Genomic DNA, 14572 nt, shown 5'->3' with positions numbered 1-14572 from the left:
ATTCGTGCCCTGGATATCTCTGAGTATGCTGAGGTAAGAAAGAAAATTATTTGGTGTAAGCCAAATTTTAAGGACACTATGCAGGGCTTCACCCAGCCTTTACAATATAAGAATTTAGAAATTAATTTGAGAAGGAGCATATCTCCTTCTAAACAAGCTTACCCAAGAAAAATATGTCATGCTTTTATGAAACTATTCATTGAAGCTGGCTTATGTTAATACATACTTGGAACATAATACAAGTTATAGATAAGCAAAGGAATAAAATTACTGATTCTGGAGCTGAGCTATTGGAATGTTCAATGCTTAAATGCATAAGTTGGTGGGTTTTATTCCTCCTATTATTACTGTGGACAAGAATCAAAAGAAACAGTTTAACCTGCCTAGTATTCTGAGGACAATATCCAAGCAGTGCTAGAGTGAGGAGATAAAAACAGTGGCTGCTCTGCTACTCTTGGGGCATCATTTTTCTATTCTCTCTCCCTAAGTCCTCAGAGGCTGTGGACTTATGGGTTATAAATCTAAACAGTTAGTCTTGTCCCAATGCTGCTTCTTACAATAAAATGAAATTCAAAAGATAAAAAGAGAATGTTTTAAGAAGGCAAGTAAGATAAGAGTGGTACTATAATGACTTGAGCTCTCTGGGCTGAGGATCATCTTTTTCATTTCTTTAAATTCATTCAGAACATCACAAAATAGGGCTTAAGCTTCTGTCCATACACAGTACTAGACAGTATAGCTAAAGATATACAGAGGTCATGAGTTCAGAAACCAAAATAAGCACCCATCTGAAAAATATCTATGGGGGTGGGTGGATAGGGGTGGAGGGAGACAAGGTAACACACCAGACCACATATGATCTAAAGAAAGACTTACAGAAGAAACAGCAAGAATATAAAATAAATATAATTTCCTCAAAGATATTAGAATAATACTGATAAAATGAATAACAAAACATTATAAAAATAACTAGGTAAAAAATACTAGGTAAAAAGCATAACAAATGAAATAAAAATAAAACAGATGAAAATGATACCAGGAAAGTTAGAACCAAGTTGGTGAAGATGTGGGAACTCTGGTAAACAGTTGGTGGAAATGTAAATTGGTGCAGCCATGATGGAAAATAGTATGGAAGTATACACTGAGTGGCCAGATTATTATGACTGGCCAGATTATTATGATTGACTAGATTATTATGACCAACCCATCAGTACTTCATTGACACTTACAAAAATACTAAATATTGAAAACTTCCTAAGCAAATACTAACAAGGTTTTATTATTATTATTATTATTATTATTTGCATAACTAATTCACTTCATCGTACTGATGGGGTGGTCATAATAATCTGGCCGGTCATAATAATCTGGCCACTCAATGTATATCTATACTAATGAAAGGGTAAATGCTACACTGGATAGACCAGACGTCCTTCTGGACAAAGCTGCAGAGGCGTGAAGGCTGAGGGCAGCCGGAAGTGGCCGCAGCAGCAGGGTGATAGGGGCGGCGCCTTCCCCTGATCGGCCCAGTCACCTCTGCAGAGGGAGGCCAAACTGCGAATAAGCCATCAGTAGGACATCCGCTGAGGGCTCCCAGACTGTGAGAGGGGTTCAGGCCGGGCTAAGGGAGCCCCCCCCTCCCAGTGCATGAATTTTCATACACCAGGCCTCTAATCCTATCTAATAAAGAGGGAATATGCTAATTTACCATCATGCCCTCAGAAGATGGCGGCACCCACAGCCACGACATGGTGGTGCCCAGTCCCCTCAGCCCCGCCGGGGGGCGGCAGGCACTGCACGCCTCATCCAACCAGAGTCCTCCAGTCCCCTCAGTCTCACCTCATCCATCCAGAGTCCCCCAGTCCCCTCATCCCTGCCTCACCCAGTCCCTGCAGCATCCAGCCTCATCCAGCCTCAGTCCCCCAGTCCCCTCAGCCCCACAGGGGAAGGCACTTGGGGGCAATCGGACCAGCAGGGGAGGACAGTTTGGGACGATCATGCCAGCAGGGGAGCAGTTATGTGTCAATCAGGCCAGTAGGGGAGCAGTTACGGGCTATCAGGCTGGCAGGCAGAGTGGATAGGGGCAATCAAGCAGGCAGGGAGGCCGAGTGGTTAGGAGCCAGCAGTCCCGGATTGTGAGAGTGATGTCTGACATCCCCTGAGGGGTCCAAATTTGGAGAGTGTGCAGGCTGGGCTGAGGGACACCCCCCATGCACAAATTTTGTGCACCGGGACTTTAGTATCCTATATAACAAAGTGGTAATATGCAAATTGACCGTCACTCCAACACACAAGATGGCCACCCCCATGTGGTCAAAGATGGCCACCCCCATGTGGACACAAGATGGCCACCACAAGATGGCCAGCAGGGGAGGGAGGTTGTTGGTGATCAGGCCTGTAGGGGAGGGCAGTTAGGGGTGACCGGGCTGGCAGAGGAGGGCAGTTGGGGGTGACCAGGCCTGCAGGGAGGGCAGTTAGGGGCAGCCAGGCCTGCAGGGGAGGGCAGTTAGGGGCAATTGGGCCGGCAGGGGAGCAGTTAGGCATCGATCAGGCTTGCAGGGGAGTGGTTAGGGGATAATCAGGCTGGCAGGCAGAAGCAGTTAGGAGCAATCAGGCGAGCGTTTGGGAACCAGCAGTGCTGGATTGTGAGAGGGATGTCCGACTGTCCATTTAGGCCCAATCCTAAACGGGCAGTCAGACATGCTTGAGGGGTGCCTGATGCTGGGTGCCTCACAATTTTTTTCTTTATTTTCTTCTTAACTCTCTTTATTGCTCCTTAACCTTATGAGACTGCACAGCTCCCATGGCTCAATTTCCATCCATATGTTGATAACTTATTTTTGTTTTAAATTAAATTCTCACTATGAGAATTTACTATTTCTTTAAAAGAAATGCAAGTCTTTTGAGAGTGTCATGGAAAGACTACTTTACTTGTTTATTTCTCAGGGTATAAATGAAAGGGTTCAACAAAGGAGCAACAGATGTAGTAAGCAGAGAAACTGCCTTATTAATGGCCACTTCATCCTTAGCTGAAGGTTTGATATACATAAAAATGCAGCTGCCATATGTGATGGAAACCACAATCATGTGGGAAGAACAGGTAGAAAAGGCTTTTTTCTTTTGCTGGGCAGAGGGCAATCTTAGAATCATCCTAATGATGTATATGTAGGACAGAATTACGCACATAAGGGTCATTATGAAGGTCAACACAGCACAGAGTATCACAAGCTGCTCTATGAACCACGTATCTGAACATGAATTCTTCAGTATTGGAGAAGCATCACAATAAAAATGATCAATAACAAAATCACAGAATTCCAGACGGAGGCTCAGTCCAAAGGGCGGAAGGATAATCAATAAGCCAGACACCCAACAACACAGAATGAGATTTCTGCAGACTCTGCTGTTCATGATGGTCGCATAATGCAGGGGTTTGCAGATGGCCACATAGCGGTTATAGGACATCACAGCCAAGAGAAAAAATTCTGTAGAACCAAAGAGGACAATGAAAAATATTTGGCTGAAGCAGGCTTTGATGGTGATGGTTTTGTCCCCACTGGATATGCTATACAAGTATGTGGGGACACAGGCAGTTGTGAATGAGATTTCTAAGAAAGAGAAATTTTGAAGAATACATAGCTGTTTTTAAATGAGAATCCACCAAGATGCGAGAAATTATGGTCAGATTCCCAATTACACTTAACATATATGTGATAAACAGAAAGATGAAAACTAAAATCTCTAGTTGTGGGTCATTTGTCAAACCCAGTATGATGAACATTGTTATTGCTGAATGATTTCGCATCACTGACTTCGTACTATTGCCGGTCTTCGCTAAAAGTCAAAGAAGTTGGATCTGAGGAGCAATATCAAAATATGACAGAATTAGACAGTTTATCAATACAAAGCAAACTCAATCACATTCATTTCCTTCTGTAACTTGATAATCAGGTTTTGATGAGGTAATTTCCTCAACACCACTGAAATGTACCACAGGAAAGCTGAGCTTATGTGAAGTTTCTCTTGAAAATGACTGCTACTGAAATTGTTTTAAATATTTCAGGATCTCTGAATTCACAGCACTATTTCCAATTCAGTTTTTTCTCAAGTTCACTTTGGTTGGGATTTCTCCTATATAGGTCAAGAGTTAACCCCTCTTGCCCTAACCGGTTTGGCTCAGTGGATAGAGTGTCAGCCTGTGGACTGAAGGGTACCAGGTTCGATTCCGGTCAAGGGCATGTACCTTGGTTGGGGGCACATCCCCAGTAGGGGGTGTGCAGGAGGCAGCTGATTGATGTTTCTAATTCTCTATCCCTCTCACTTCCTCTCTGTAAAAAATCAATAAAATATTTTTTTAAAAAAAAAGTTAACCCCTCTTGCTATGACCAGTGTGGCTCAGTTGGTTGGAGTGTCATCCTGTACACCAAAAGGTTGTGGTTCAATTCCAGTCAGGGCACATACCCAGGTTGCAGGTTCGATCCCAGGTTAGGAAAGGCAGCCGATTGATATTTTTCTCTCACATCGATGTTTTTCTCCTTCTCTCTCTCCCTTTCCCTTCCTCTCTCTCTAACTCAAAGTCTGAGCAATAGCAATATGTAATAGTTGTTCTAGCCTGGGGAGGGGACGGGAATGGGCAGTGGGGTGGAGGGAGTCAATGGAGATGGTTGTTCTTGAAATAACAGAATTAGTTACATTACTCTATTCAACTATTTGCTATCTTTATTCAATGTTTTAGGCCTCAACTGTTCAAAAGAGTAGCTACTAGTCATATATGGCTATTGACAACTTGAGATGTGGTTAATTCAAACTGAGATATGCTATAACTGTGAAACACACATCAGATTTAAGGACTTAGCAAACGATTACATAAAATATACCACTTAAAATTTATTCTGGATACATTTTTAAATGTTAATGTATTGAATATATGAAGTTAACTAAAATGCATTATTAAAATTAAGATCACATATGTTTTTTACCTTTTATAGGGTACTACTAGAAAATTTAACATTACAAGCATGGCTCCCACTATATCATTATTGGAATATACTGTTCTAAGTTTTCAAGTTCTTTCACATTAGTGAATTCTCTTAAAAAGGGATCTTCTCGCTGTGACTGGTTTGGCTCAGTGGATAGAGCGTCGGCCTGCGGACTGAAAGGTCCCAGGTTCGATTCCGGTCAAGTGCATGTACCTTGGTTGCGGGCACATCCCCAGTAGGGGATGTGCAGGAGGCAGCTGATCGATGTTTCTCTCTCATCGATGTTTCTGACTCTCTATCCCTCTCCCTTCCTCTCTGTGAAAAATCAATAAAATATATTTTTTAAAAAGGGATCTTCTCATAAGACAAATTAGTTTGTTTTCTAAATGGTTTTCATTCTTTTTTAATATAACCCCACAAATATCTATAAAGTACAGACCCCTTAAGACTAAGAAAATGAAGTTCTTTTTTGTCTTTGTGAGGTATTATCAACTCCTACCAACTATTTGCTATCTTTATTCGATGTTTTACTACGGTAATGACATACTACAGTACACTGCCAGGTTACCGATATCATGATACAAAGTGGAACATTAACTTGGGTTTATGAAACAAATAGTTTGTAAGTAGGTGATACTGGTACTTTATTTTGAAGAAACGTGCTACTGAATACTTCGGGAAGCTTATGGTGAACATGCTCCATCTCAAGATCCTTGTGAACGCTGGTTTAAACGCTTTAAAGGTGATGATTTCTATGTGAAAGACAAAGAACGTCCAGCTCAACCGTAAAAGTTTGAAGACCAACAATTAAAGCATTATTGGACGAAGATGCGTGTCAAACTCAAAAACAACTTGCAGAAAGATTAAACATTGCTCAGCAAACAATTTCCGATCATTTACAAGCAATGGGAAAGACTTTAAAGGAAGGAAAATGGGTGCCACATCAACTGAACGAAAGACAAACGGAAAACGGAAAAGTCATCAGTAAAATGTTGCTTCAACGGCACAAAAGAAAGTCTTTTTTGCATTGAATTGTGACTGGCAATGAAAAGTGCACTTATTTTGAGAATCCCAAACGCACAAAATCATGGGTTGATCCAGGTCAACCATCAACATCAACTGCAAGGCCAAATCGCTTCAGAAAGAAGACAATGCTCTGCGTTTTGTGGGATCAGGAAGGTGTGGTGTATTATGAGCTTCTAAAACCAGGTGAAACCATTAATACTGATTGCTACTGACAACAAGTAATCAATTTGAAGCACGCTTTGACCGTAAAATGACCAGAATGTGACAGAAGACATGGCAAAGTAATTTTGCTTCATGATGACACACCATCACACACTTCAAAACCAGTTAAGGACACATTGAAAGATCTTGCCTGGGAAGTATTAACCCACACACTGTATTCACCAGACCTTGCTCCTTCAGATTACCACTTGTTCCGATCGATGGCACATGCACTTTCTGAGCAGCACTCCAAAACGTACGAAGAAGTAGAAAATTGGGTCTCTAAATGGTTTGCCTCAAAACAAGGAAAGTTCTATTGGACGGTATCCACAAATTACCTGAAAGATGGGAAATGTGTAGCTAGCGATGGACAGTCCTATATAATAAGAGAGAAACATGCAAATTAACTGTCCCTTCACTACACTCAATCCACGCCCACAAACCATGCCCACAAGCCAATCAGGAGCGAGTATGCAAACTAACCCAACTAAGATGGCGGCAGCCACGGAGCTGGAGTGAGCAGGAAGCTTGGGTTGCCCCCGGCGATGGAGGAAGCCAAGCTTCCCGCCTGCCCTAACCAGCCCTGGGCTCCACTCAAGGCTACAAAGTTTCAATTATAGAAGATAAATAAATCCAAAAAAAAAAAAGAAAGAAAAAAAGGAGAGGCTGGGAGCTTGGGTTGCCGGGGGGCATGGCCAGCCTGAAAATGGCTGGCAAGGCACCCCAGTAGGGATGCCCACCGTGAAGAGGGTGTGGCCAGCCTGAAAACAGCCCTCAGCCCCTCACCCAGGCTGACCACAATCCCATGGGGTGAGGGTCCCCACTGGGGGGCTTGACCAGCCTGCAAATAACCATCAGCCCCTCATCCAGGCTGGCCAAGCACCCCAGTGGGGACCTCCACCCTGAAGAGGGTGTGGCCAGCCTGAAAACGGCCCTCAGCCCCTCACCCAGGCTGGCCAAGCACCCCCTGATCTGGGACACCCTTCAGGGCAAACCAGCTGGCCCCCACCTGTGCACCAGGCCTCTATCCTCCTATATAATAAAAGGTAATATGCAAATTGACCCTAACAGCAGAACAACTGGGAATGACTGGTCACTATGACACACACTGACCACCAGGGGGCAGATGCTCAATGCAGGACCTGCCCCCTGGTGGTCAGTGCGCTCCCACAGGGGGAGCTCTGCTCAGCCACAAGCCAGGCTGCCAGCTGCCAGCACAGCAGAGGTGGCGGGAGCCTCTCCCACCTCCTCAGCAGCACTAAGGATGTCTGACTGCAGCTTAGGCCTGCTCCCTGCCAGCAAGTGGACATCCCCTGAGGGGTTTCAGACTGCAAGAGGGCACAGGCCGGGCTGAGGGACCCCCCCCCCCCCAACAAGTGCACAAATTTTTGTGCACTGGGCCTCTAGTACTTTGAATAAATCAGTTTTTATGTTTCTCTTGAAATTATCATGTTTCCTTTGATTACAAAATCTGCCATTATTAAATGGTACACCTAGTACATATATTTCCTAGCTCTGTCTAGTAAAAGCAATGACACTCTGTACCATGATATTATATCACAGCATCTATATAATAAAGAGGTAATATGCTAATTTGTCCATTATGGTGTCCCAGTCATGATCAGTCTGTGGGCAGAGCCAGGGGTGGGGACTTCTGCCCCCAGCACTAACGTCACGCTGCCTGCGTAAATCCCCATTCAGCACTGGTATGATGCTGAGGGGGGTAGCGGGGGCTTGACGGGGGACCTAAGGCCACACCCCTGCCCCAGCTCCGGGCCAGGAGACCTCAGGCAGTGCCCCTCGCCCCGGCGCCAGGCCCAGGGACCTGAGGCTATGCCCCCCACCCAGAGGGGCTTGATGGGGGTGGGGCCAGCCAGGTCTAGGTCTTACCCGATGGGGTTGGGGCCGGCCAGGTCTGGGTCTCCTGCTTTTTTGAAGCATATGAGGGTGATGTGTGGGGACTTGACTCTAGGTCCCACAGCATGCCCCAGACTCTGACAGGAGGGAGATTTTATATACACTTTACTACTTTTCTTTCATCTCTGACACTTCTATTATAGAGAAAGGGCAAATAACAATATTAAAATATTTCTTCTCAATTCTCTTTTAATGTGCATGAATTTCGTGTACTGGGCCACTAGTTTCTTTAAGCAAAGAGAAATATTTTTGTAATATACATATTTATAACATATATATCATCCTCTAGCTTGACCACCTACAATTTACCCACCCAGATTCTGTACCTAACTGCAAATTTCAAAAAACAGACTATAATTGTCTCTGTTTGGCTCCTATCTACACCTAGTTCATTCTCCTCTGGCCAAGTTCTCCTAAAAGAAGCTGGGGACTGGGAGAAAAATAAGATCTATCATATCTACTATAAAATTATCTCTTTGTCTAGCATTCAGACATCAAGGATTACCCACAAATAAATGCCCTCTCCCCTGAAGCTCTAGACTAGATTGCACTAATCCCTTCTTTTGAAAATTATACTGCTATTGTTCTGCTACTCCATGTTTCTTGCCTTTTCCCCATCACCTATTTTCCTGATGTATAATGTTATTGACTCCAATAACCTCTCAGGACTATCCATGTTGGTCTTTCTTAAAGAGCTCTGTAATGTTATAGCACATTAACTTTCTCAAAGATGCATATTTTCCATACTTATCCATTAGTTTTGTCTGTCTAAAACCAAACTGGGAACAGGGGGAGAGATTGTTCACATGGGTGGCCAAAGGTAAATAATCTTAATCACAGATTGTTTGTCTGGAAGCAACCCCAATAGATGCATTCCTCTCACCAAACATTGTTTGAAAATTAATGTCATATCTAGGGTCTTGGTTGAAGTCAATTGCTGATCCCTCTAAGATCATATTCCTCTGCTTCATGCAATCTGAAAATTCTTTTGTCAAGGAGCTTCTTATTTGATAGCTCTTGAGGATCCACGTGACAATTACTATCCCCATGTAAAGACGTGGAGATTTAGACTGTGTGCATTTGAAAAGGTTTGCGTGGGAGTGGCGGTGAACAGGGGAAGGGGCTTTTCAAGCCTTGTAGAGGAGAAAGAGGAAGGACACAGGGCCTCCAGTCTTACATCAGAGAACAGTTATCAGGACACCAAAGACTAATGGGAAGAAAAAGGCACTAATGGAGAAAATGCTAAACCCTCCTTGTATCTCATGTTACTTGGCCAATATAACATCACCACAGCAACAGAAGACAAATGCTCTAACTGCTACTATCTTGTTCTTGAGAAGTATATGGGTGTTATGAATGGTAACAAATAATAAATGTATAGTTTATTCAATGTTACTTGTCTGTGATTACAGAACATAAAATCCTATAACTGTGACCTTTAGAATTTTTTATCTAGCATTGTACTTAAATATAATAAAGATATGTTGTTTAGCATTATGCCCACCATGAAGTAAACTGCTCAAAACAAATGTTTTTCTACTTTCTGTGGTTATTTTTAATCATATCATTACTGCAGTTTCCACAGAGCTTTCTTACTATACTGATGTTCTCCTATTAAATTCCTCGGCGTCTCTTTGGACTTCTTCCCCAATCTCCTATTAAAGGTTCAATTCCAGAGTTCTCAACAAATAGGGTTCATTAGCTTACTCTGAATTTGTGCCTCCTGGGACGTTTCATTTCTTCCCTCAGCTCATTATCTTAAGGTCTCCCTAAATACAAACATTTTAAATATGTCTCAGCCTCATATAAAATCAGAAGACGCTCAAATGAGTCAGAACAGAGGAAATAAGATTTTGAAGCGAGGGTGCTTTTATTATCATTACTATAAGTATGCTTAACTTAAATAAAGCACATCTCAAAGGATTGCTTTACTAGCCAGGTCACATTTTATTTTTTTAATCGAATTTATTGAGGTTACATTGGTTAATAAAATAACGTATGTCAGTGTGCATTTTATATTAATGTGGAAATTAATTTAATTTTACTGATCTTGTTCTACTCCATGTTTCAGAAAAGCTCATATATGACAGGATCAGCAGAAAATTCTACTAGATTTTCATAAGCTTGTAGGATTTTGTGAATAATTAGGTCAATAAGTAGTGGTGGGAAAGCAAAAACAAGTTCAGTTTTATGCCACCTTTCAGTCACATCTGACTTCTAACTTGTGATTCATCCCACGACATGCATGGGAAAAATCCCACATCACTGCCCTGAAGTCAAGTGTAAGTATATTCTCAGCTTATAGTTATATCAATGTCATTTGTCTGTGATTGTAGGCCATAAAATCTTATAATAGTGACTTTTTTATTTAAAATGAACTTATACTTGTTTTATAACCTTCATACAATATAGACAGGTATAAAGGTATGAAAGTATAAAGTAAAAAGGGACAGCTCCCTGTATGTCCCCCACTTGCTCATTCAACTTCATTGAAGTAATACTGTTTATTTATTTTTCCAGACATATGTGACTATATACATAAAAATATAGTTGTATAGCATATAAAAGATGTTTAGATACATGTATGTCTTTTTTTAATATATCTTTAATTGATTTCAGAGAGGAAGGGAGGGGGAGAAAGAGGCAGAAACATCAATGAAGAGAATAATTGATCAGCTGCCTCCTACATGTCCCCTACTGGGGATCGAGCCTGCAACCCAGGCATATATCCTGACCAGGAATCAAACCGTGACCTCCTGGTACATAGATTGACACTCAACCACTGAGTCACTGCAGCTGGGCTACATGTATGTCTTTTTAACAAAAAGGGATCATACAATACACCATTGTTAACATATTAAGGTTAATGTGAGAGAAAAACATACAAAAAAAATGAGAGTTAAAAATATGGGGCTGAAAATGAAATAAGAATTCAGGCCTAGAAATATTTACTTGAGAGTCAGCATGAAATAGCTACAGGACAGGGTTGTTTCATTCATTTGGAAACTAGAGCAAGCAAGAGCAACTTCTGAAAAAGGAGTGTTTAGAAGAAAGAAGAGTAAGACATGCATCTTTAGAGTTCAAAGAAAGGAGGAAAAATCATGAAGGACCCATTAGTTAAAACCAGAAATTAAGAAGATATTAGAAAAAGTACAGAAGAAAATATTAGGAGAAAAAAAATCAAAGATAATGTAGAGGCAAAAATATAAATATGCAGAATAGTTTTCAATATGCAATTACCATTTAATAAATTTGTTAAGAAATGGTCCACATGTGTCTTAGATTCAGAAGAATGTGCTAGCTGTGTGTTCTTGGTCAAATCACTTAAACTTTCCCAGCCTCAGTTTCACTATCATGACCATTATTATCCTCACAGTAGAAGTAATCCACATGATCTCATCTGTAAGGTTGAGATAATGATCATAATCGCTCTACCCCTGTGTGAGGATGGGAAATCAGCACAAGCTGGGAGTTAAGTGAGCAGACTGTGGAACCAGGTGGCACTGGGTCAGACTCCACAACACACTAGCAATGGAAGTTGGAACAATTTCATCAACTGCTCCAAAACTCAGTTTCCTCATCTGCACAATGGGGATAGTAATAATAGCTATCTCAAAGGATCCTTATGGGAATCAAATAAAATGACAAGACTTGGCACATAGTTCTCAATTCATGGTAATTATTTATTGTTATTATAATTGTAACCAAATAAAATCAATGTACATTAAATGCTTTTTGATTTGGAAGATGGTAAAATGTTTACTAGTTTCTATTTTCAAGAGTCAGAGAGGGACTAACCTTTGACACAAAAGGGGTAATCAACTCTTTTGATCAGAGTATGGAAAGATCAGACCAGTCTTAAAAGAAGAAAGGTAGAGAGGAGGATCATGCCAGAGAAAATTTTACTAATTATCAATAAAATGTAGGTGGGTTATCTGCTGAGAATGGTTTAGAGAATTTGAGAACCATGCAGAAGAATAAATAAAAGTGAAATATAATTTAAATTAAATTTTGCAATAGCTATGTAAACCTTAAGAACCCTATTCCTCCGCTATAAACAAAAAAATAATTACCTGAATTCTCTAAGTATGGTATAAATAGCCCCCTAGTCATTTATATTCTTCATTAGAAACTCCTAGCCCTAGCCGGTTGGGCTCAGTGGAGAGCGTTGGCCTATAGACTAAAAGGTCCCAGGTTCGATTCCAGTCAAGGGCATATGCCCCGGTTGGAGCTCAGTCCCAAGTACGGGGCATGCAGGAGGCAGCCTATCAATGATTCTCCCTCATCATTGATGTTTCTATCTCTCTCCCTCTCCCTTCCTCTCTGAAATCAATAAAAATATATCTTTTTAAAAAAAAATTCCCAAATGACATTTGCAACTTTTTAAAAAAAATTTTATTGAATTTATTGGGGTGACATTTGTTAATAAATCATACAGGTTTCAAGCGTACAACTCTATAACACATCGTCTGCATACTGTATCATGTGCTAACACCCAAAGTATCTCCATCATTACCCGCCCTTTGCCCTCTTCCACCTCCCTCCACGTGCTTTCCCCATGGCAATCACCATACTATTGTCCATGTCTATGTGTGTTTTTCTTTTTTTTTTTTTTACAGTGTAAAATTTTTATATTTAGAATTAGGCAGCTGGACTCAGTTTAGATGATTCCAATTTTGTTGGCAACATCCAAAGCATCATAGTCAGGAGCCAGTCGAACATATGCCTTCTTCTCGCCATCAGGCCTGATCAGGGTGTTGACCTTGGCCACATCAATGTCATAGAGCTTCTTCACAGCCTGTTTGATCTGGTGCTTGTTGGCCTTGACATCCACAATGAACACTAGTGTATTATTGTCTTCTATCTTCTTCATGGCTGACTCGGTAGTCAGGGGGAATTTGATGATGGCATAGTGGTCAAGCTTGTTTCTCCTGGGTGCGCTCTTCCGAGGGTATTTAGGCTGCCTCCGGAGCCTCAGCGTCTTTGGCCGTCGGAAAGTGGGTGACGTGCGGATCTTCTTTTTTTTGTGGCTGTGGACGCCTTTCAACACTGCTTTCTTTGCCTTCAAAGCCTTTGCTTTGGCCTCGGCTTTGGGAGGGGCAGGGGCTTCCTTCTTAGCTTTCGGCGCCATCTTCGTAAAAAGGGTATGTGTGTTTTTCTTCTTAATACCTTCACCTTTTTCACCACCCTCACCTCTGACAGCTGTCAGTCTGTTCTCGTTATCTATAAGTCTGTTTGTATTTTGTTAGTTTATTTTGTTCATTAGATTCCACATATAAGTAAAACCATGTGATATTTGTCTTTCTCTGACTGGCTTATTTCACTTAACATAATATTCTCCAGGTCCATCCATTCTGTCCCAAAAGGTAAGAGTCCCTTCTTTTTTACAGCCACACAACATTCCATTGTGTAGATGTATCATAGCCTTTTTTATCCACTCATCTATTGATGGGCATTTGGGCTGCTTCCAAATCTTGGCTATTGTAAATAATGCTGCAAGGAACAAAGGGGTGCATATATTCTTTTGAATTAGTGTTTTGTGTTTCTTCTGATATATTCCCAGAAGTGGAATCATTAGGTCATAAAGCAGTTCCATTTTTAATTTTTTGAGGAAACGCCATACTGTTTTCCACAGTAGCTGCACCAATCTGCAATCCCACCAGCAATGCACAAGGGTTCCCTTTGCTCCACATCCTTGCCAACACTTGGTTTTTTTGTGTTTGTTTTTTTTTAAATTAAATCTTTATTGGTCAGACTATTACATTGGTTCCTCTTTTTTCCCACCATAACTCCCCTCCACCCAGTTCCCACCCCACCCTCCGCCCTCACTACCCACCCACTGTCCTCATCCACAGGTGCACAATTATTATCCAGTCTCTTCCCGCACCCCCCACACCCCTCCACCCCCCACCCAAGAATAATCAGTCCATTCCCTTTCTATGTCCCTGATTCTATTACAATCGCCAGTTCATACTGTTCATCAGGTTATTTATTCACTTAATTTTTAGATTCACTTGTTGATAGATGTGTATTTGGTGTTCATAATTTGTATCTTTACCTTTTTCTTCTTTTTCCTCTTCTTAAAGGATACCTTTCAGCATTTCATGTAATACTGGTTTGGTGGTGATGAACTCCTTTAGCTTTTCCTTATCTGTGAAGCTCTTTATCTGGCCTTCACTTTTGAATGATAGCTTTGGTGGATAAAGTAGTCTTGGTTGTAGGTTTTTGGTATTCATCACTTTGAATATTTCTTGCCATTCCCTTCTGGCCTGCAAAGTTTCTGTTGAGAAATCAGCTGACAGTTGTATGGGTATTCCCTTGTAGGTAACTGAGTTTCTTTCTCTTGCTGCTTTTAAGATTCTCTCTTTGTCTTTTGCTCTTGGCATTTTAATTATGATGTATCTTGGTGTGGTCCTCTTTGGATTCCTTTTGTTTGGGGTTCTCTGTGC

General features: G+C 41.4%; 1 protein-coding gene and 1 pseudogene across 2 annotated transcripts; both read right to left on the bottom strand.

The window, feature by feature from the left end:
• Positions 1-2922: 2922 nt before the first annotated feature.
• Positions 2923-3808, bottom strand: LOC308513093 (olfactory receptor 6C2-like; annotated as a pseudogene). Its single transcript has one exon. The product of its transcript is annotated as an olfactory receptor 6C2-like (transcript).
• An 8928-nt stretch (positions 3809-12736) lies between these two features.
• On the bottom strand, positions 12737-13263 carry LOC308513089 (large ribosomal subunit protein uL23). The gene has a single exon (XM_081082886.1). The coding sequence runs from the start codon at positions 13252-13254 to the stop codon at positions 12784-12786; it is 471 nt and encodes a 156-aa protein (XP_080939012.1). The 5' UTR covers positions 13255-13263; the 3' UTR covers positions 12737-12783.
• Between the last annotated feature and the right edge of the window lie 1309 nt (positions 13264-14572).

Source organism: Myotis nattereri, assembly GCF_964212035.1.
Source record: "Myotis nattereri genome assembly, chromosome: 2".
Classification (NCBI taxonomy): Eukaryota; Metazoa; Chordata; class Mammalia; order Chiroptera; family Vespertilionidae; genus Myotis; species Myotis nattereri.
Note: the sequence above shows the minus strand (reverse complement) of the source record. Positions and strands in the feature narration are given on the sequence as shown.